Source organism: Rattus rattus, chromosome 6, assembly GCF_011064425.1.
Source record: "Rattus rattus isolate New Zealand chromosome 6, Rrattus_CSIRO_v1, whole genome shotgun sequence".
Lineage (NCBI taxonomy): Eukaryota > Metazoa > Chordata > Mammalia > Rodentia > Muridae > Rattus > Rattus rattus.
In genome coordinates, this window is record NC_046159.1 from 93,005,575 (window position 1) to 93,029,521 (window position 23,947).

The following is a 23,947-nucleotide window of genomic DNA, read 5'->3' on the forward strand; positions in this document are numbered from 1 at the left end:
TTCCTAAATGATCAGTCCTTATCTTGTCTAGAACAGAGCTCTCCAAGGCTTATCACCTTGTGGAAAGTCAGACCTGGTGGAAGCCATGAATTCTACTACTCTTGAAAGTGAGAACAGTATGGGGCTATGGGGAGGGGTGGGATGCCAGAAGAGCTATCTTCAGAAGGACAGTTTTGTTAGGTATGCTTCCAGGATATATAAATGAGTATTTCATAGACTCATATTATCCTCTAGAAGCTTAGAGGCTAATGAAGGTTATGCTCCAGAGGTCAGTGATTTCTTTCCCTGTTTCCTGGATCCAGGTTGTGCATGCATGCCAGTGCATATATCTCATTGCAAATATCATGTCCACTATTAGTAGAGGAACTGAGTAAGTCCAGCCTAGAAAGCTCCAGACAAATGCTTTTCTACCAGCAATTCACATCTGAGAAGACATTTTCTGACATATGGGATATCAATATTGATATCCTCTTTTCTAGAGATGGGAAACGGAGGACTAAGTTAGTCCCAAGTGTTTAAGCTATCTTTTTAGGATAAAATGCATACTATGTCCCCTCTTAAGTATGTAGTGAGTTACAGCAATGCTCCTTTTTATATAGCAAGACACCAACACAGTGTGTCTAATCCAGTTTCCTCTGCAGGTGGACTTTCACACAGCCATTCACACCTTTACTGTGCAGCAGAGCTTCTGCTTAGGCTGGAGGTCTAGTTCAGTTTTATAGGAACAAAAAAACTCAACTTAAACAGGTTCAAATGTACATTTTCATCATATCAGCATTATTTTATAACCACCAAGCCTACCAACTACAGGGCACAAAAACCTATACAAGCAGAAGGGTATGGGGTAACTAAGGTACACTTCTGGAAGGAAAACAAGGGCATAAAGGGAGAGTTGCTGGTGTTACATTGGTTATAGACCCTATAATAGGTACTCCAATGACCAAGGGACTGAGGAGGCTGAGATACCCCAACCTGCAAGATAGCCTGCACTGGGAATGTGTAGTCATTTATTAGAGCAGCGTCGAGCAATCACTGGTTAACTGTGAGCTCCCTGAGGAGCAAAATGGACAACTGGCTAAAGTGTTATAGCTAATGTACACTTTTTACAAAAGACAGATTCAGGCCTGGGCCCTTGATCTGTTAGGTGGGCATTGACTATTTCCCATCTTCTCTCTAAAAATTCTACAGCTAGTGCTCTGGACAGTGTATTTGAAATAATGGATACAAGACAGGACAAGATTAGGTTGGAGTCTTACATATATCAGAATATTTATCTACCATTTCCCAAAGCTCTCCAAACCTCTCATATTATATATAAATAGGGTTATGCTAGTCTATTTTAATATAGAAAAATTATAAATTAATGTCTGGCACATAATAGGCATTCAGGAAAGGTAGTTACTCTTATCCCTTTGCCAACATGGGGGATGCACACCTTTGATCCCAGCACTCTGCGGACAGAGACAGGTGGAGATTTATTTGATAAAAATAAATATCTAGGCTTACTCTCAGCTAAGTAAAGAGGATAACATGTCTATCTTGGTATTTCCCCATGCCTAATTTAACAAGTAGGCTCTCCACATGTGATATTAAACACCTATAATCTCAGCACTCTGGAAGCTGAGGCAGGAAGATCAAGAGATCGAGGCTAGCCTGGGCTACCCTTGAGGCAGTGCCAAAAAACAACAGCAAAACCAAATAACAGGGTCAGAAAATACCACCTCTCTATCCCTTGAATTGAAGTGACAAGTGACTTCTTACAGAAGATAAGCAGCATCTTCCAGGTTTTTTGAACAAGGATACTAAACTTTGATAGTGCTTGTGAAGTAGAAGAAATCTTGATAGACATTAAACAATCCAAAAAAGGCTATGGACTGCCAGTGTGGCCAGTGGGATTAAGAAACAAGAGCCACTTTCCTTCCTGCTGGAATGTGTATGGCTGGAATAAAATTATGGCTTCTCGCTATGGAGTCAAAGACCCTTTATTATCCTCTAATCCCCACTCTCTGCTTCAGGAAAGCAGGCTAACTTAGGCTATTTCCAGTTCAATAACTAACTTTCTTTTTCTGTGATCTTCTAATTCTCACAGGCACTCAGCAATCACTTGAGAGAACTTGAAAAAATAGTTTCTCTGTCACAAAGCAATGAAGCCATTCCAGAATGGGCCCTGGCTTTTAAGTATCTCCTAGGGCCCCAGTCATTCTCATGTTCAGTCAAGAACAAACTACTGCACTAGTCATTTGTACATCTCCTTGCCTTACCCCACAAGTGCATAACCCTGAATTCTACAGCTAATCACATAAGGATGGTTTAATTATCCTTGGTAACTGTTTATCTTTCTGTTTAGTCACTAAAGTTGGTTAGTAGGTATTTATAATTCTTGTGCTATTTTTAATTTTTAAGTTATAAACTAGTAGCCAAGAACTAATTGGCATATATTAGTTCCGATACATACTTAATTTTGAATTGTTTGGTTTAAACAAAACCAAGTCTCCAGGAATGTGCCTGCCACTTTTCTGACCTGTTATTCTCCATACATTTACTCATATTTATGAATATTACATGAGGTATATAATGTAGTAGTAAAGGCCTATAATCCCAGCACTTGGAGGTGAAGATAGGAAGATCAGAAGTTCTATGATAGAAGATCATAAAGTTAGCTTTATGCCAAGTTCAAGACCATGTTGCACTAATGACTGTTTTTAAAGAAGTTTTCTTGCTGGGTGGTAGTGGTGGAAGCATCAAAGGCAAACAGGCATCAGAGGGCAGCCTGGTCTACACAGTGAGTTTCAGGACAGCCAGGGCTATTCAGAGAAAAGTTGTTTTGAAAGACAAAACAAAACAACAAAACAAAACCAACTAACCAACTAAAAGTTTGCTTGCAAAAGTTGCAATCCTAAAGCTATTGTTATAAGCAGTTATGAGCTCCCAACATGGCCACTAGGCAAAACGCTAGTCCTCTACAAGAGCAAGTGCTCTTAACTACTAAAGACATGTCTCCGGTCCCATTTTTTGGGACAATTTCAAGATTTTACTATAAATACTGCTTTGCTAATAAGCACAAACCCACATAGTTCACGGAGGTTTTATCAAGCCCTTTATTTGAAATGTAACTTGACTAACTTGAGAACCTGTACTGCTTTTGAGACTGTATTATCTGCCTTCCTTGGTGGTCTTAGACATGATATGGAGGGACATTTAACTGATCAAGGTGACCAAAGCCATCAGATGTCTGACTGTGCTCACGTCTATAAAAAGAAAAAGAGGCTGGGGATGTAGCTAAGTTGGTAGAGTGTTTGCCTAACGTACAAAGCTCTGGGTTTGATCCCTAGCATGCCCTAGCACCAAGAAAAGGCAGGAGGATTAGAAGTCCAAAGTAATCTAGACTACAGATCATGTTTGCAGTCAGCCTGGGATCCATGAAACAGGGTCAGAAAATACCATCTCTCCATCCCTTGATTTGAAGTGACAAGTGACTTCTTTCATGCAATAAACGGCATCTTCCAGGTTCTTTGAACAAGGTTACTACACTTTGGCCTTAAGATAGTGTTTGTGAAGTAGACAACACCTTGATAGACATTAAACAGAATTTGTCTCTTCTGACAGCACTAAATACTGTATTGGTCCCATTCCTGAACCAGCAAGTCCACCAGCAAGGCGCTGGTGTAGAGGTCGGAGGAATTTTACTGCTGACTGCAGCTGACTGAACTAAGATGAGCATGGGAGAGGAGCTGGGCTAGATTTTCCATTACAGAATCTAAACTAAGAAACACTGAGAAATATTTAAAAGAATACTTTAAAAAATTCTTTGGAAATGGAGGAGTGGATGGCAGGCAGGAAGGCTGCTGGCAAGATAGGAGGGAGGGGAAACTGTGTTCAGGATATAATATAAGAGAGAATAATTTTTTAAAAAATTCTTTGTTTTAAACCAGGCATTGTGGTACACAGCTTTAATCCAAGCACTTGGGGAGTCAGAGGGACTCAGATTTCTGTGAGTTCAAGGCCAACCTGGTCTACTGAGTGAGTTCCAGGACCGTTAGGGCTACTTAGTAGACCTTTTCTTGAAACAAACAAATAAAAATAACCAAAAAAAAAAAGTTTTTTTAATTCAATGGCTTAGAGCACTTGCTGCTTTTACAGAGGACCCAGGTTCAATTCCCCACACCCACGTGGTAACTCACAATCAGCCATAATTCCAATTCTACAGAATCTAACACCCTCTCTGACCTCTGCAGGCACCAGGCATGTATGTGGGGCATATACATACATGCAAGCAAAATATTGACACATAAAAGCTAGTAAAAAAAAACTTAAAAGAGAAGTAGGAGAAGAAAGAAAAATCAAGAGCGAATCAGAGTCATATGGGGTTGTGGCATCAGAAACTTATGGGGGCTGGTAGGTGTAGAAAGAAATCAGTAAGAGATCATACTAAATATATGCAAAAGGTGCTAGCAAAAGGCTGGGTCTGGGGTTGGGGATTTAGCTCAGTGGTAGAGCGCTTGCCTAGCAAAAAAGAAAAAAAGAAAAAGGCTGAGTCTCCTAGCAGTCATGTATTTCTGTGAAAACAGTGTTTCTTTTTTTTTTTTAAAGATTTTTTTATGTGTATAAGTGTTTTGCCTACATGTATATATGTGTACCACATGTATGTCTAGTGGCTGTGGAGGCTAGAGGAGAGAGCATTTGATCCCTTAAATAACCATATGGGTGCTGGGAACTGAACACAAGTTCTCACACTCCTCATCTCCTCCCACTTTTAAAAACAAAGTATTCTTCTGTAGGCTCTACTGGCCTTAAATTCCCAGCAATCCTCCTGTCCCAGCTTCTCAAGTGCCAGAACAACAGGAGTGAACCATCATACTTGGCCAAACCTTAGTTCTTAACACTTGCCACTTCCAGTTCAGCCTGGCTGTGTGATTACTTTTCACACTGGTGCTATAGGTTTTTAAGCTCTAATGCCTCTGAGATGCCTTATAAACAAAATTTACCTTTCAGAAGGTAAAGTAATGTTATATTACTTGAGACTTGAATCTAGGTCTGACATCAGAAGCCCTGCTCTTAGCCATTAATACTGTACTAATGCATGATGGGCATTAAGTTCCTGCACCCTCCATAACCCCAACCCACAATCAATCTGACCTCTGTATATACTTTCACGTGAAAAACCAAAGGACTTTGGGAATTATTGCTCAGGAGCTACTGACTTTGATCTTTGAGACAGGGTCTCTCACTGACCTGTGGCTCACCAATTAGGCTAAGCTGACAGGCCAGCAAGAGCCTTCCCAGTGCTGGGAATCAAGCCTATGGCAACAGTTCTGGCTTTTTCACACGTTCTATGGATTAGACTCAGATGCTCATGCTCGTATGGCAAGCACTTGATTGAGACATCACTCCAGTTCCTCAGTTTGAACTCCCAATTATATTGTTTACAGAAGCCTGAAACTTGACTAAGGAACAGCCTGTTGCACACATCCCATATGAGTCTCTACTGCCTCTTTGCTACAGAGAACCAGAGTGAAGAGTCAAAAATATCAATTCAAATAGACACATATATGTACACAACAACACCAGATCCTCATCTGAAAATATCTCCTTGCTACTCAGGCAACTGCAAAGGCTGTTTTGTTGTCTAAGAAGATAAAGCATAAGTGGAGGGAAGGAGTGTCCTGTCTCTCTCAAGTTTATGACATAAACTTAGGTCTTCCGTCCCACTGAAACAGATAAAGGAACTCAGGTGCTTTTCAGTGAGACTTTTTGGGACTGAGATAGTATCTGCTATTGTCTCATAAGCCACAGGGTCTGGCTGAGATATATATCATCTCAAGAGAAGCCTAAGGGAATCCCTATCAGAAACTTCATCAAGTTTATTAATGAGGGAAGTAAGTAGAACATGGCTCTCTAGAGTTCATGACTAAGGTGTTTCCATTACCAAATACCCAGTAGAAAGGGATCAATCATATTTCACTTTCTAAACAATTAACCAATTTACATTTATTTTTATATCTGGGGCTGAACCTGAGGCTCATCTAATGTCCACAATCAAAAAAAAATCTAGCAAGCAAAGAGTAAATATGGTTGGTGACAACTTCTGGATACACTCTGAGGAAGTCTTTGTGCCACCATATAGGGGGAAGACAGATGAATAGGACTCTTCTGGGATTTCTTCTCTACAGGGACTGACTGGTCATGAGCACCAGGCCCCAGGTGCCTCTTTAATTACAGGAGTAAATGTATAGTTTCTCTCAAGGCACTAGGTGGCAAAGAGATTCTATTGCTGAAACTTTTGTTAGATGGTACAATTTCCAATGAGCCACTTCTGAATCTTTGACAACAAATGGGTTCTACTTGACAGGAGACTGGCTAGTGAAAAAGACTATACATTAACTATACTAGAGATTAGGATCCTGCATGTTTATGTTGTTTATGTTTTGGGGATGGCCCTGCACATTCCCTTTTATTTGGTTTTACGGCTTTTGTTTTTCAAGACAGGTTTCTCTGGGTAGCCCTGGCTATCCTGGAAGTTCTTCTATACACCAGGCTGGGCTTGAACTCAGAGATCCTCCTGCTTCTGCCTCTTGTGAGCGCTGGCATTAAAGGTATGCAGCACCATCACCCAGCTGGTTTTATAGCTCTTGTGGTTATTTGAACTATAATTCACTTTGGGCCAATTTAGATCCCTGCTGGCTATGGCTCCTTACAGAACAGACACTAGGATGCCTCTGAAGCACTCTGGCACACAGGCCTCCAATCATTAACTGTGTATATTTGTAAATCTGTTGGGTTCAGATGAATTTTAGCTGTTATCTAGCTCTACACCATAGGTCCAGTAGCAACGCTTCAGTTCTAGCAAATGCTCCCCTCACCACGAGGATAAAGCTTTGTCACTTTTTTTGAGGTGCAGATCTCACATTCAAGACCCTAAGGGTCATTAATGAACCTGGAAGGCTGATTTGAGGGATGTGGCTCCTTATTCCAATATAGTATGGTTCTATCATCATCTGGCACCATCCATGGGGCTTTTATTGCCTACAGGCTGAAAGTTATGTCAGCAGACCAGGTCTCACCCTGACTTCTTAAGTCTTCTAGGATCCTTGGTGTTATTAATGTCGCAAAACAGAGTTTTATGTGCGTGAATATTCTGAAGACCAATATGTTTAGACAGAACTTTGCCAGGAGCACATTAATTAGGCAAACACCATTTCATACTGTGGTTACATTGGCTATGCAGATTGAAGGTTGGGCCTAGTAATAAGGGGAAAGCACCCCCCCCCACTATCCAAAAGTGTCACGTCTAAGCAGTTCCAGATCTCATTCTAGACGTCATAGAAGACATCATAGAAGAGGTAAAAAGGGAGTGTGGGAACAAAAGCTTTCTGTACCAAATGTAGGCTTCTACATTTTCTGTCTACTTCTAGACCCACTAAGAGCAGAACAACAAGGCAAGCTGATTTCCACCAAGTTTCTACATAAGTTTCTCTGCTTTGGTTTTCCTGTCTTGTTTGGATCTGTCTGGACAGAAGCCAAAGGAAGGACAGGATTTTGGCAGAGAACTGTATCACAAGATTTTTCTTTCTTTTTAAGGTTTCTAGAGGCTCACCTTTTCTTTCAACAGCCTCATTTTGGTGATAAAAATGTGAGAGTTGAAAAGAGAAGACACACACCTGGCCGCACAGACACTTAGGGACAGAACTAGGTCCAGATGCTCTCAGATGACTAAGCAAGTCCAAGAGAAGAACATATGGTAGCCACAACCCCTTAAAGTAAAACAGGTGGCTGGGCATGACAGCATGCTTTTAATCCTAGCACTCTAGACACAGAGACAGGCAGATCTCTGAGTTCCAGGCCAGCCAGGACTCCACAGTAAAACCCTGTCTAAAAAAAAAAAAAGCACAACAGGTAAGATAGATGATACTTAGCTCTTGGTGGCTGAGAGAGGTCTCTTGTCTGTTCACTGCCAGTGAGGCAAGGGCAGACAAAGTAGAAATCCTTTCCCTAAGAGCATTATACTACCAAGGGAACAAAAGCCATGAGCTCAGCGGTACTTTCTGAAGTGCTTGATGCCTTGACAAAGTACTGTGATCTTTGCTGCTGAGGACTGTAAAGAGAATCAGATTGGGAATTGTGGTGCACCCCAGAACATGAGGCAGAGGCAGGCAGATCTCTGTAAGTTCAAAGCCAGCCTGGTCTACAAAGCAAAGTTCCAGGCCAAGATACACAGCGAGACCCAGTGTTAAAAGAGAGAAAAAAAACCAAACACCAGAAATGGAAAAACCAGATCACCGGCTTGGAAAAAATAAGGGATGAGTTGATATAATGTTTTAGGCCATGCAAGCACTGTGTGGCTGGGATCTCTGGGATCTTTAGCTCCTAAACCTGGAGAGAAAACTTTCCTCGTAATTTCCTAACCAGGACTGTGGCAAAGTTCTCTACTCTTTTAACAGCTGCCACAAGAATCTGAATGTTTCAAATTAAGCTATAAAAACTAAGAACTGTCCCCTTAAATAAACTATCAAAGTCACAGTTCTTGTTCACCAACATTAAACAAAATATATTAGCAGACAAAATCTAGGCCTAGGAATGCAGCCTCAGTCACATTTCAGGGAAAGGTGACTACACTGGTATGAACAGACCTTAGCTCATTTCAGACACATGGCAACATAACAAGCAGCTAAAGCACTTTCTTCCAACAATCATCTTACCACTGAGCAATTAGAGAAAGGCTCTGAGCATTCTCATGCCTCCTGATGGCTTCAAGGTTTGAGGTTCCTTCCATGCACCTGTCTCTACTCTCACTCTGCTACTCTGACAGGATGATCAGAAGCCATATCTTGCTTTGTAACTCTGTCTTTGTGGTACCCAAAGACAGGGATGCTAGATTCTCTTCCAGTTTTCAAAATACGGTATTCTTGTACTGCTGTGGATTTCCAAAGCACAAGCATGTCTAGTTGAGTGTAGATCTCAAATTCCTTTATGTAACATATATAATTACTATAGGTTTTGGAACTTGTGGGCTTTCTCCTGGGCTTTCTGCTCTGCTGTGAACATAAATAACCAACAGGCCTTAGATCTATAAAACTACCCCTCCACTCCCTTCCCCATACCACTGACTAGATTCTAGACCTTCAGTGCTAACACCTAGGCCAGAGGTTTCCAGGGCAGTTAAGAGTGGACCAGGTGGGTCTGGTGGCTGTACGGAAGGGTCCCTATCACCCGCACAGCCTCCATTGTGACCAGTCCGTAGATGATCCTTGAGCGTCTGCTTGTAGCGGAAGCTCCTTCCACACACTGCACAGGGGTATGGCCGCTCGCCTGTGTGGATGCGCTGGTGCTTCATGAGGTGGTGTTTGCGGATAAAGCTCTTGCCACAGTGTGGACACTGGAAAGGCCGCTCACCTGTGTGCAGCCTCCGGTGGTTTAACAAGTGTTCCTTACGCATGAAGCTCTTGCTACAATCTGTGCATGGGTAGGGACGCTCGCCTGTGTGGATCATCTGGTGACGAATCAATGCAGAGTGGCCATTGAAGTCAATGCCACATTGAGGACAGGAGAAGGGGCGCTCCTGTGCATGTCCCCTTTGATGAAGCAGGAGGCTGATTTTAAGGCTGAAGCTACGACCACATTGTGGGCAACGGAAGGGCCTCTCAGTAGCATGAGCTCGCCGATGGCTGGTGAGTCGAGCCTGGTCAGCAAAGCGCTTGGGACAATCAGGACAGAGGAAAGGGCGCTCAGTGCTGTTGTGGACCCGAAGGTGGTAAGTGAGTCGTGAGGGGTGGGTGAATGTCCGGGCACAGTGAGGGCACGTGGGTGGTGTTTCATTGGCATGATCCTGGGAGGTGCTACCAAGATCTGCTTGTGGGGTGAAGTGTTTGGGACACTGGGCACAGGTTAAGGGGTGTTCAGCAGCATGGCTACACTGATGTGTCATTAACATGTCTTGACTGAGATTCTTGCCACAATGGTGGCATGAGAACACCTGCTCTCCAACTGGAGGTGGGAGTGGGTAGCTTCCTAACTGAGTAAAAGTCACTTGTCCCTCCGAGGCTTCAGGCAGGTCAGTGGCTGTTCGTCCAAAAGGTGCCATGGGTGTACACTGCTGACTTTTGAAAGCTATATCTGAAAATGTATCCTTGGCTGCTGCTGGTGGTGGAGCAGAGAAGGCTACTGGAACTTCAGGACACAAGGAAGCTCTAGCAAGGTCTTCAGCTTTGATGACAAGTTCTTCATCTGAAAGAAGGGACTCAGAGTTACACCTGTCAACAGCCATCTCATCAGTACCTCTCATTCCTGCCCAGCTCTTGCAGGTTGCTCTAATCAGCTAAATGTTCAGATAAACCTGGGGAAGGGCTCTCATTACTAATAAGGCACCTGTGGGCTGTGTGACAAATCATTACAAATATAAGACTGTACTCTGATGCTCCATTTTGAAAAGGGATAACTTTGGTACCAATCTTCCCCACATTATTTTCTTTATGTTTCACCTCTACTCAATAACTTTCTCTGTTGCCCATGTGTGTCAGGGCCTAAAATCAACTTTTTACTCCTAGTCTGCACTCTGTGAGATTAAAGTCCATCCTTGAAGTAGGCTGACTCTATCTTCCCAGAAATAACATATTGCCACCTCTGCATCTTTGGTCATTCTGTTTTCCTTTTTCTAGCTGTTCCCTGTCTTCCCAAATCATAGTCAAAACAAACTAGTCAATATTTTAGGCCCATTCTGTCCTCATACTGTTTAACTAGGGATGGAATCAGGGAGGGGGTGAGATGGGGTTCTGTAACTCAGTCTTGCCTCAAACTTATTATATAGCTGAGTCTAGCCTTAAATTCCTCAAGTACTAGAACTACAGGTTAGATTTTCACATCCTTGTTTATACATTATCCACATACTTAAACTAAAACTGACACATGTTTTTCCAAACCTCAAATGTCTTATTCCATCCATCTAACTCACTTCTGCACCTAGGAACAGACATGCCTAGATTGGTATGTATGTGTGTGGTGTAAATTTTCTAAAGAGTAGAAACTGGTATTTCTCAGCTGCACTTCCCAGAATCTAAAAAACTGAGGCACAGAACAAAAAAAAAAAAAAAAAAAAAAAACACCCCAAGATTCTATTGCTATATAAACAATTGAGTCCCTTCTGATCTTCAGATTCTCTTTTGTAAAAGGAATTATCTTGAAGATAAATTTAAGCAGTGAATTAATTTGGCAGCTATATTTCTTAATCAGCTAATTCCCCAATAACCACACAGAGAGGCTAAGATTTATTACTGTTGCCTTGAAGCAAATATTGAATAACTGTTACTCCATTCTAAACCTCCAAGCTAGTCAGTCATGCTTCCTCTCAGAATATAGTCCTATCTTACATGAAAAAGTTCATCCTTACTTGATTCTACTCTCTTTCTCCTGATGTTTTTCTCCACTTCCCTCATGGTTCCTTCCCCTTTCTCTCTCTTTTTGTACCCCTCCTAGAATTGGAAGTCCCACCTATTCCCTCTCTAAAGCTCTGTATTGGTTCTTTGGCTTTTATTGGCAAGGCAGAGAATGAATGAGGAGCAATGTTTATACAAACTTGAGACAGGTTCTTCTAAGAATAAACACAACAAAGCTATGATCAGACTGAAACAAGATATGAGGGCAGAGAATTCAGCCTTTGAATAACACAAGGATAAACTTTACACAATGTTCAAAAGCATTATGCCTACACTCTTTTATAAATTACATTCTTTATCTTGTGGGAAGGGAACATGTGCATCCCATACTGTAAATGTGGAGGCCAGATGACAACTTGTAGGAGTTGGTTCTCTCCTTCCACCATGTGAGTGAAACACTTTTATTTCTATTGCCTATTTCTCTCTACCCCATTCCCCTGTTTTGTGCTATTCTATTTTGAATAGTTGATGACAGAGCATAGAGTCAGTATAACCCTGATTGGCCTAAAACTTACTAGGTAGACCAGACAATCCTCTTGCTTAAGGTGATCCTACTTCTGTTTCCTGAGTACTGAGATTATAGGCCATCATCACACCTGGCTCTGTTCTATCTATCTTTTCAAAGTGATCTTCAAATGCTTTGTCTTTCTAACTCTTGTATTTTTTTTTTCATTTATATACATGTATGATTCTTTCCCTGGCAATCTTGATTTTCTTTTTTAAATATGGTGCCAGAGGTTGAACATAGGGCTTTGTGCATGTAACCACACTCTTCTCACTGATATACCCAGCCCCAACAGTTCTAATTTAGAGTAAGTTTTCTAAGCTGGTGAGATGATTCAGTGGGTAAGTGCACTTGCCATCGAGCCTGACAACCTGTGTTTAACTTCTAGGACCTATATAGTAGTAGAAGAGACCCACTCCCATAAGCTGTCCTCAGATCTGTGTATGTTCCTCCCCACTAATAAATTAATGCTTTTTAAACAATGTGGTTTTCTACTTAAAATTTATCTTGGTGGCCTTTTGGTTTCATTTCTAATTTGGCTAACCATATCTTTCTTTTCTTCCTCTCTGTTCCTTGTTAGCACACTTTTTTAAAAAATATTTTTATTTGAAATTATGCATATGCATATGTGTCTACGTGTGTGGGTGGCTATGTGAGTGCAGGCATCCATCCAAGTTATAGGTGTTAGATCCCCCAGGAGCTGGGGCTATACAGGTGACTTCAAGCCACCCTATGGGGGTGCTGGGATTAAAATCGAAGTCCATTTACCTATGTAGGCTTATATTTCAAAAGACAACCAAATTTAATAACATTAATCTTTTAAAAAGATTTATTTTATTTCTATTTGTGTTTTGCATGCATGTTTATCTGTGTGCCATAGGCATGCAGAACCTTGCAGAGGCCAGAAGAGGAGCTTAGATGCCCTAGAACTGGAATTACAGATAATTGTTAGCTATCATGTGGGTGCTGGAAATAGATTCAGGAAGAATCTGGAAGAGTAGCCAATGCTTTTAACTGCTGAGCCATCTCTCCAACCCCTTGATGTCATTTTAAAAAGTTAATTCTGAAGGCAGTACAATTTTTTTGTGTGTGTGTGACTGCTTTTTTTTTTTTTTTATTAAATTGAGTATTTCTTATTTACATTTCGAATGTTATTCCCTTTCCCGGTTTCTGGGCCAACATCCCCCTTAGCCCTCCCCCTCCCCTTCTATATGGGTGTTCCCCTCCTCCCATTACTGCCCTCCCCACAACAATCACGTTCACTGAGGGTTCAATCTTAGCAGGACCAAGGGCTTCGCCTTTCACTGGTGCTCTTACTAGGCTATTCATTGCTACCTACGAGGTTAGAGTCCAGGGTCAGTCCATGTATAGTCTTTGGGTAGTGGCTTAGTCCCTGGAGTTAGCACACTTTTAGCTGCACTCTTCAGTATCCCTTTGTATGAGCTGGATCTGAGTATTTGTTTCTCTGCTACTCACCAGCATAGGTTCCTTTGTACAGCTCACTCTCTTTAGACTCCTGGGGGACTCCAACCTGAGGCTCTTCCTCTTGTTTAATCCAAGACAGAATGTCTGAGGTTGAAAGGCCAGGTTCTATTTGTGGAGAAAAAGAGAGAACGGTCTTCAGGGACTTGAATTAGATAGTGAAATTGTTTTGAGAAGTAGCTCAAAGGTTAAGGCGCTTGTTGCACTTGCAGAGAACCTGGGTTCGATTCCTAGTACACAACCATTTGTAATTGCAGTCCCAGCAGCCTCTTCTAACCTTCTTGGGCATGTACCAACCTACATACATACATGCAGGCAAAACATTCATACACATAAAACAAATAAATCTCTTTTTTTTTTGGCTCTTTTTTTCGGAGCTGGGGACCGAACCCAGGGCCTTGCGCTTCCTAGGCAAGCGCTCTACCACTGAGCTAAATCCCCAACCCCACAAATAAATCTCTTTAAAAGGTAATATAACTATGTTCATTTGTTGAACATAACACTATTGATTTTTTTTAACTTTCTTCTTTTTCTTTTTTGTTTTTTCTATGCAGCTCTAGCTGGCCCTGAATTCACAGAGATCCGCCTGCCTTTGCTTCTAAAGTGCTTCTGATGTGGGATTAAAGGCACCATCACATCTGTTTACTGCTACTTCTTTATTTTATTTTTTCTTTTAAAGACATGATCTCATGTAACCCAGATTGGCTTCAAACTTGTTATATGGCCAAGGATGACATTGAATTCCTAATCTCCTTGTCCCTGTTCTACCTGTATTGCTGAAAATGAAAGTTTGTTGTCATCATAGCTGTGAAACATGACTATAAAAATCATATTTCTGGAACTGGAGAGATGGCTCAGCAGTTAAAAGCACTGGCTGCTTTTCTGGAGGTCCTGAGTTCAATTCCCAGCAACCACATGGTGGTTTAAAACCATCTGTAATGGGATCTGATGCCCTCTTCTGGTGTGTCTGAAGACAGCTATAGTGTACTCATATACATAAAATAAATAAAATTTTAAAAAATCATATTTCTGATGAATAAAATTTCATTCATTTAGAACCTTCTCTTTATAGCCATCAGCCCCAATACACTTCTATTCAATACACTTCTATTTATCTGTGTGTGCATGTGTACCTTAGAGCAAAACCTGTAGGGGTTGAATCTCTGATTTCACTATGTGGATCCTGTGGATAAAACACAGAGCATCAGGCTTGGCAGCAAGCACTATTACCCACTGTCTCAATGGTCCTGCCTCCTCCCTCTCTTTTTTGTCTGTCTGTCTGTCTTTGTCGCTGACTCTGTCGCTGTCTCTCTCTCTCTAGTGGGGAGGAAGGGAGAGGTCTCAATTTTTTGTTTGTTTGTGAGATAATAGCCCTCTGTGCCTATCTATCCCTCGCTGGCCTAGATCTCTATGAAGACCAGGCTAACCTCAAACTCAGAGTTCCATCTGCCCCTATCACCATGTCCATCCTTTTCTTCATATATAAATGTATATACAAAATCAGGGAAGGACCAGAGATAAAGATGGACTAACTTACTAGCCCTGTTTGTAGCTTATAGTAGGAAATAAGAAAAGCAGGTTGCTGTCTGCTGAAATCTGCACTTTCCTATCTCTCAACCTCTTTTTTCTGCTGTGGCCAAGTATATTCCACTAGTCTCTGGCTGATTTAAAAGATACTAAAGGGAGCTGGCAAGATGGCTCAGCAGTTAAGAGCACTGGCTCCTCTTATAGGGGATCTGATTTCAATTTCTAACATCCACGTGTTAGGTCATAACTGTCTGTAACTCCAGTCCCAGGGGATCCATTGCCCTCTTCTGCCCTCCACAGGCTCTGCACACATATGTTACACGAAGAAACATTCAAGCAAAAGACCCATACATGCAAAATAAAAACAAAGGTAAAGCAAGTGGTATATCCCAGCATTAAAGCAGCAGAGGCAGGCAGATTTCTGTGAGTTCAAGGCCAGCATGATATACATAGTGAGTTTCAGGACAGCCAAGGCTACACAGGAAGATCCTATCTCAAAAAACAAGGTGGAGGAGGAGGCTAATCAGTTACTATTGCTTTTAGATCTTTTCAATGGACAAGGCATCATGATTTCATTTTAATATTTTGGATTCATATTTAAGATTATCAGGTGTGATGATTAGCCTTGTCAATTTGACAAAACCGAGGAAAAGTCTTAATGAGAGAATGTCTACATTGAATTAGCCTGTGGTCATGTTAAATTGTGTAAAGTGAATTAATCAAGCTAAGCATAAGAAAGCAATCGTGTGAGCCTACATGCATTCATTCCTTTCTTTCTGATATTGACTATGGATGATGTGATTGGGTACTTTAAGCTCTATGCTGCAGCCTCTCCACAATGATGGACCACTGCCTGAAACTGAAGCTAAAATAAGTGCTTTCTCCCCTAACTTGTGTTTTGTCAGGACATCTTTTTTTTTTTTTTTAATTTCTTTATTGTCTTTCTTACTGTTTTTTTTTTTCTTTTAAGATTTTAATGACTGAGTACACTGTAGCTGTCTTCAGACACACCAGAAGAGGGCATCAGATCTCATTACAGGTGGTTGTGAGCCACCATGTGGTTGCTGGGAATTGAACTCAGGACTTCTGGAAGAGCAGCCAGTGCTTAACCACTGAGCCCTCTCTCCAGCCTCCTTGTCAGGACATCTTATCATAGCAATAGAAATGAAACTAAAACAAGTGGTTAGTAGTCTACTTCACTGAAAGGAGCCAGGGTTCCTTCCCTATGTCAAGAGAAGAAAAATTCAGCACAAGCCAAAACCACTCATCCTGAAAAGGAACTGTTGGTGGGTATAAAGATTTGGAGAACTGTTCTTTATATATACAAGTTTCCTTAAATGACAAGAGTATCTTACTATGCCTCGATCGCTAAAAGTGTGTTTTATTCTGGCTGTTTTCCTTTTGGGAATCTGGAATTTGAGTACCTGTGGTGATAACTCCAAGAAAACCCTAGGACTGAGTATCTAATAAAGTTTCTATAATAGTATTTGGTATGTGTTGTCACATTCACTACTGGAATTAAATGTGCCTTGTGAGATTCCACAGTGAGGGGACTCTGGGAAGCTTGCCTCTGGCTTCCTCCATGTATCTTTTGATGTTGTTGCTTGATATCCATTTGCTTCAATAAATCTTAGCTGTAAGAATGACTGTATGCTTAGTCCTGTGAGTTTGTTTTCTTTAACATTACATATATATTGGTTCAAGCTACATAAATCATACTCTCAAGTGTGGGCTGATGAACACCAATGCAAGCTAAAACTATAAACAGTAACAGCAGTATTAAAAAAAATCAAATACACTTATCATTTTCAACAAAAAAATGTACTGAAGTAAATATATACAGAAAAGAAAAATATGTACCTTAAAAGAACAAAAGGGAGGGGATATCACTCCGTGGTACAAGAAGTACTTCACTAGCATGTATGAGGTATTGATGGGTAAAGTACAAAATGATTACAGAGGTCCCTCTAGTATTTAAATGTCTATTCAAAGTGTAAATATTTTAGCACAGAAGAGCTCTAAGCCTTGCTTTCTTTGTATTGAGTCCCCTTATCTGACCAAGAAAAGGACCTTAAGAGTATATAACCAGGGCTGGAGAGATGGTTCAGTAGCAGACATCCTGAATTCAATTCCCAGCAACCACATGGTAGCTCACAACCATCTGTAGTGGGATCTGTTGCCTTCTTCTGGTGTGTCTGAAGACAGCTATGGTGTATTCATATAAGTAAATCTTTTTAAAAGGGTATATAGAACCTTTCTCGTATTTACCTTCACTGGGGTCTGCAGGCATCTCACTTGCTTCTGGCCTTGGTTGGTCATCTGTACTGTGTTCTCCTTCTGGTTGAATCTGGGATAAAACATCAGGTTGATTCATGGCATAATCTGGAAGAGGAAAAAAGGAAAGCAGGCATGACAACGAGATAGATGAGTATGACAGCAACTGCCATCAAGGCAGCTGACAGTCAGGGAATTAATTTCTTTTCTCTATCACTTCTTCCCATCTATCCACCTCCAACTATTTACAACACAGCTACTCAAGAAAGCACATAAAAGAAATGTAATGTATGGGAAATACACGTAGTAGGTTAGCTCTGTCCTTCTTCGGCTTCAAACTAGATTCTGCAGTGTATGAGAAGAGTGAGAATGAGGACACTGGAGAAAGTGTCTGAGCCCACTTGGGACTGTAGCACCTCATTCAAAAGGTGCTCACTCAGCCTCACCCATGGAGATGAGAGACTCGTAGTTGCCCTTCATGATATTCTTGTAAAGTTCCTTTTGCCATTCTTCTAATTTTTCCCACTCTGGAGTGGAAAAGTAGATGGAGACATCATCAAATGCCACAGGCACCTAAAATTATAATCACATAGGTTAGTCAGTCCCTCCCAGGCATCCAGTCACCCAATAAATCCTTTCCTCCCCTCATTAGCTGTTTTACTTAGTTTTTACTAACCTAAAGGGAGGTCAGTAAGTACTCTAGGGCTAATGAGATGGCTCAGTGAGTAAAGGCACTTGCCATCCAGCCTTGTAACCTGAGTTCAATGGACACAACCCATGGAAAAAGGAGAGAAATGCCTTCTCCTAAGTATCCTTGTACCTTTACACATGTGCTGTGGTGCACCAGGCATGCACACACAAAAAACAGATGTAATTTTAAAAATACTTAAAAAATATTCTAAGCCAGGCATCCACTTAAGGCAGCATTCACCTTTAATCCCAGAATTTGGGAGACAGAGACAGGTGGATCTCTTGAGTTCAAGGCCATTTTGGTTTACAGAGTGAGTTACAGGATAGCCAGGGCTACAGAAAAAACACCTGGCTTGAACAAAAAAAAATTTTAAATATCTAACGCCATTTTTGAGTTTTTAAATACTATTTTTATTAATTGAGAATTTTATACAATATATTTTAATATTTATCCTCCAACTCCTCACAGATCCATCCCTACCTTCCTACACACACAACTTGTGTTTTTGCTCTCCCCATCTCCCTCTCTCAAAGCCATTGAGTCTAATTTGTGTTGCTCAAATAGTCTTGGGTATAGAGCTTCCTCAGAAGCATGGCTGACCTATCAAGGGTCATTCTATTTCTTTTAACGTTCCACCTGTCAATAATCAAACCCTAAAACTCTGATCCAAACAAAATAACATGAACTGGAACCCTTCCTGAAGCACATTTGGTTGTCTTGAAAGCAATGTAAAAGCATCTCAGTGCTACATGTTAAAACTTCAGGCTGTACTATCATGTCAACTGTTTTAATCTGCCATTTCTTAAAACACCATTCCTTAGAATATCTGATTTCTCTAGTTTTGTGTGTCTCTCTAATTCTTCTAATCTTTTGCCAAGGAGATTTCCCCTTGATGCAGTTTCTCCTGCATCAAGGAAGACAGGAACATCCCATGGCTCATAACGAAATGCCAAGAAGACTATTTTAGAATAGTATAAATTGAACTAAAATTAAGTTATAATCTATGTATCCTAACTCTTATTGAACCTCTGCATATTCTTTCTTTCTGTTGCTTTTACAAACATTTTATTCCATATTTGCTTTTTTTTTTTTTTAGTAACTACTTAAAATCTTCCTTTTCCTTTTCCTAAGTGTTGTATGGTTCAAAATGTCAACTCTTAACCGTAACCTTCACCCTTTTGATGTCTTATATGATTTAGTTTATATAAACACATGTGTATACAGTAACTGTACTTTACTTGTATATTCTTGGGATGAGGTGTAGGCTCGGTTGGTAGAATATTTACCTTAGCATGTATAAAAACTCTGGTTTCAATCCCAGAACTATATAAAATAGTCATTCATGGTGGTATACTCTTATAATCCCAGCACTAAGGACATAGAAGGAGAAACAAGGTCATTCCTATCTAATGACTTGAAGGTCAGCCTGTTGCATGTAATTATCTCAAAAAAAAAAAAATACACAGATCTTTTTTTTTGGGGGGGGGGAGAACCGGGCTTCTCTGTGTAGCCCTGGTGTCCTAGAATTCACTCTGTAGACCAGGCTAGTCTTGAACTCAGAGACCCACCTGCCTCTGCCTCTCTCTGCCTCTCTGCCTCTGCCTCCTAATGCTGGGATTAAAGGTACGAGCCAGGGGTTGGGGATTTAGCTCAGTGGTAAAGCGCTTGCCTAGCTAGCGCAAGGCCCTGGGTTCGGTCCCCAGCTCCGAAAAAAAAGAAAAGAAAAAAAAAAAAATGTACGAGCCACCACTGCCCAGCTTCACATTTTCTTTTATACATTTTGCCACTTGACAATACAACTTCATGTTTTACATAGTTGTACTTGGTCAACTCATTTGCAAGTTTCTTCGGTGGGTGAAAGAGTTGTGGAAGGATTCCCATTAAGTTTTTGCCTCTGTTCTTATATACTGGATCTAGAAATAGAAAAGCTTTGATGTCAGCGCCAGTCCCCACGACCACAGAAATTCTTGCCATTTTCAGAGCATGCAGAAGGAGCTCAGAAAATCCCCCTCTCAAGACTCTGGAATTACTTCTGTAACAGTGTCTAGCTATATAGTTTAAGTTGGCTTCTCATTCTCTGTCTTCATTCATTATCCTCTCAAATACTAGGATCATGAACATTTGCCTAGGCTTTTGATTTTTTAATATGTTCACCTAATCTTTTCCTTTGCATGTCTTCCAAAGACATACCCCCTTTATCTTTCTTTCTGTTTTCCACTCAGAATTCTCATAGGGGAAAGAAGATAGGATGTGCCTCATGCTAACTTTATAGCCTTAAATGAAATATTTTATCTATTTTTTTTTTCAAAATAGGGCCTCACTACATAGCTGTGGTAGTCCTGAAACTCACTGTGTAGACCAGGCTGGCCTTGAACTCATAGAGCTCTGCCTGCCTCTGCCTCCCAAGTGCTGGGATTACAAGAGTGCACCACCACACCTAGCTCCATTTTTTTTTTAAAAGATTTTTTATTTATGTGTATATGCACATGAATACAGGTGTCCTTCCAAGGACAGAAGAGGGTGAGATTCAGAAGCAGAAGTCACAGGTGGTTGTGAATCACATTATGTGGGTGCTGAGAACTGATTTCATCTTGGGCCCTCTGAAAAGCAGCAAGTGCTCTTAAGCACTGAGTCATTTCTCCATCCCTCTAATTCTTTTTTACATGAAACTGTTTTTTTTTTTTTTTGGGGCTGGGGACCGAACCCAGGACCAACCCAGGACCAGGAACAGGACCAACCCAGGACCCGAACCCAGGACCCAACCCAGGACCTTGGGGCTTCCTAGGCAAGCGCTCTACCACTGAGCCAAATCCCCAACCCCCCTCTCTAATTCTTTTTTATGTGCCTCTTTCACTTTCTCCTTCAAGCTCTCCAATTTGTATTCATGAAAAGATTTTCTCTTCTGGTCCACTGCAACTCACTGTGCTTGTCTTCAGCTTGACTACATGATTCTTCTCTGATGCATTCATTCAGCCCATGCTTTTCTTTCAACCACTGTATCTTTTTCTTTTGGTATCTTTACGACTTCTGGTTACAATTTTTCAATTTGGCTTCTTAAATTTTAGTCTCCCTATTTCACCCTCCTCCACTGTTTGGTTTGAGTTCAGCAATTCATTCTCTGATTAAAAAAAGATGTCACCTAAATCCACTAAATGCTGTTTTGGATGGGAATTTTCATTTTTTTTCCCATTTTCAATGCATTTTTCCATTTTTTGAATTTCAATGTTTGCAACTTGTTGATGTTTAACGAACACTCTAAAGTTCCTTTCTGGCTAACTCATGCCATCTGTAAAATCAACAATTTTTCTTCACACTGATCTTTCTCAGATTTCTTCCAAACATCATGCTTCATTTTCATCTTCTCTAAATATACTAATCTGTTCTTAAACTCTAGTTCTTTCTTTTGGGGGTAAGGTGGAAAGAGAGTCATGGGTGATGGGAACCAAACTCTTAACTAACTTTTTTTAGATGCAAGCCTAGCCTTTAACGCCTGGACCATTTCTCTGGCCTTTAAATTTGTTCTCATTTGTAAAATTCAGTGCCACAATTTCTGATGAGCTTCTTTCGTAGCAATTATTTTACATAAAATTCATGATCTGTCTTTATTTTCAGAAATGCAGATTTTACTACACAGCTAAGGCTGCTCTCAGACTCCTGAACTCAGGTGCACAGAACTGCCCTAAACTACCTTTCTACTAAGATTGCTGTGTGGTATTCATTAGCTGATTTGAGAACTTCCTTATCTGACTATCTAGTTCATCCTGAATCCTATTGCCCTTTCTTCCCAGCTCATGTTGAGATCTTGTTACCTCCAATTTTTTGTATCTAGTTTGAAATTTTTTTAAAGTTCATGGATTTCTTGTCCAATTTTATTTGATTTACTGACTTAAAAGATATTTTGTCTGACATTCCTAATTTTTGTTTTTGTAATACCTGGTGTCAACCCTAGGGCTTTACACCTGCTACACAAATGCTGTACCACTGAGCTATATTACAATACTGTTTTGTAGCTTTTTTTCCCCCAAGCAGTTAGCCTATAATTTAACTGACATTTTAGTTATTAGACAGCAAACTCATTATTCTCACAGTCTTTGAAGGACATTTTGGATTGTTTTGTAGAGATGGAATATTTAAAGCCCAGTCTGATCTAGAACTTGCTTTGTAGCCAAAGATGGGCTTAAGCTGATGTTCCTGTCTCCACCTCCTGAGTGTTAGATTCTAGGCATGTGCCACCAAGCCCAGGCTCTTTGCAGATTTTCTTCTTGAGCAGCAGAATTCTTTTTCAGTTCTTAATTCTGACACTTCAGCCTCTGGACATTCTAGTTTCTAGACGACTTAACAAGTTATTCCACTCTATTTTATTATTTATTTACTTAGTAATTGAGACAGTCTCATATAGTCCAGACTGGCCTTAAACTTGTGGTCCCCTCACCTTCACCTCTCAGGTGCTAGAATGACAGACATATGCCACCATGCCCAGGTCACTGGAATTTTTACAGTGGTTAAGAGCACTGACTATTTTTCCAAAGGTCTCAAGTTCAGTTCCCAGAAACTGCATGGTTTCTGTAATAGGATCTGATACCCTCTTCTGGTGTATCTGAAGCCAGTGACAGTGTACATAAGTAAAAATAAATAAATCCTAAGAAAGAAGAAAAGAAAGAAAGATAGGAAGGAAGGAAGGAAGAAACAAAGAAAGAAAGAGAGAGAGAGAGAGAGAGAGAGAGAGAGAGAGAGAGAAACGTAAGTGCACAGAGAAGGTTTATTTAGAAGGAATATTTAGTTCTGTGTTCTCTTTTGCATTTCTACAACCAGATTCCTACAGTCTCTCACTAGAGCTTCTAATTCTTGTGGTTTGGAGTTTATAACAACTTCAGTTTTTATTGGGATAATACCTTGCAGCATCATTTCTTCTAAGACTTTAGATTTTAGTTTTGTACTAATCTCCCCCAGTCCCCCAGCTCTTCAAGAAAAACTGAAAATTTGAGTTTGCTTTTCACCAGCAGACAGTTGAGTTCACTTTATAAAGCTGTGTGTGGATGCATTCTATATCCACTTTTAGAGTCTGATACTAGTTTTATTTTACTCTTTGACAGTTGATTACATTTTATTTTATTTTATAGAACAGTTCTCACTATGTAACCCTGGACCTTGCTATTAACTCACTTAGATATGTATGTCTCTGTCTTGAATCTTGGGATTAAAGGCCTGCACCAGCCACTTGATACCATTAGAACTCTGACTTAGAATCTGTCAACCCATTCTCTCTTCCAGGAGGAAAACTGAAAGAAAAAAGTGAGGTGACCATCATGAAAAAATTTCTGGTTTTCTTATTTTTCAGTTTTCTTTCTAGAAGTTTTTCCCACTTCCTTCTTACTAAGACAGAACACACAGCAGGCCAAATTGTGCCAGATTCACACTCAGGCTTGCCACAAGGTAGAGAAGGACACTCACAGCCACTCAACCCATCTCACCAATGGGGGGGTAGGGTTCAGCAATGAGGCACCAAGATTAAATGATGTGGTAAGATCCTGGTAAGTTTGGTTCAGCCCACCATACCTGCCAGGTCTCCCAACAAACAGGAGATAAAGCAAGCAAGCAAGGGCAACAAGGAGACAGATTAGGAAGGAGGCAGAGTAGCAAGAAGGAGAAAGGCAGAAGAAGTAGAGTAGAAAAAGCCTGAAGTACCAAAAGAACCAAAGAAGTGAGGAAGAGCAGCAAGAGGGAAGCGTCACAGCAAACAGGAGGCAGAAGAGAGCCAGGCTGCTGCCCCAGAGAGTTCTGGAGGAAGAGAAGACGCCATTGAAGAAAAGCCCCTTTTCTTCTTAGTAGACCAGCTCCCACAGGAGGCACTACCTCAGACTACTGTCCTTCCCTTCAATTTCCTTATTCAATAATGTTTCATTTGTTTTATTTATTTCATAGAAGTCCTCGTTATATAGCCTAGCTGGCCTAGAACTCACTATATATTTTAAGTTAGCCAGAAATTCATGATCCTCCTGTCTCAGCCTCCAGAGTATTAGGATTACAGGTCTATGCCACCAC

At 40.7% G+C, this 23,947-nt stretch overlaps 1 protein-coding gene across 1 annotated transcript in view; it reads right to left on the bottom strand.

Moving 5' to 3' along the window:
- Positions 1–5,396: 5,396 nt before the first annotated feature.
- LOC116903875 (zinc finger protein 398) overlaps positions 5,397–23,947 on the bottom strand; it is a 29,244-nt gene continuing 10,693 nt past the window's right edge. The window contains exons 3-6 of the mRNA XM_032906628.1: positions 17,661–17,787; positions 17,209–17,322; positions 13,408–13,521; positions 5,397–10,221 (exon numbers count right to left, since the gene is read on the bottom strand). Coding sequence (XP_032762519.1) covers positions 9,065–10,221; positions 13,408–13,521; positions 17,209–17,322; positions 17,661–17,787 — 1,512 coding nt within the window. The 3' untranslated portion in view covers positions 5,397–9,064. The remainder of the gene's footprint in view (positions 10,222–13,407; positions 13,522–17,208; positions 17,323–17,660; positions 17,788–23,947) is intronic.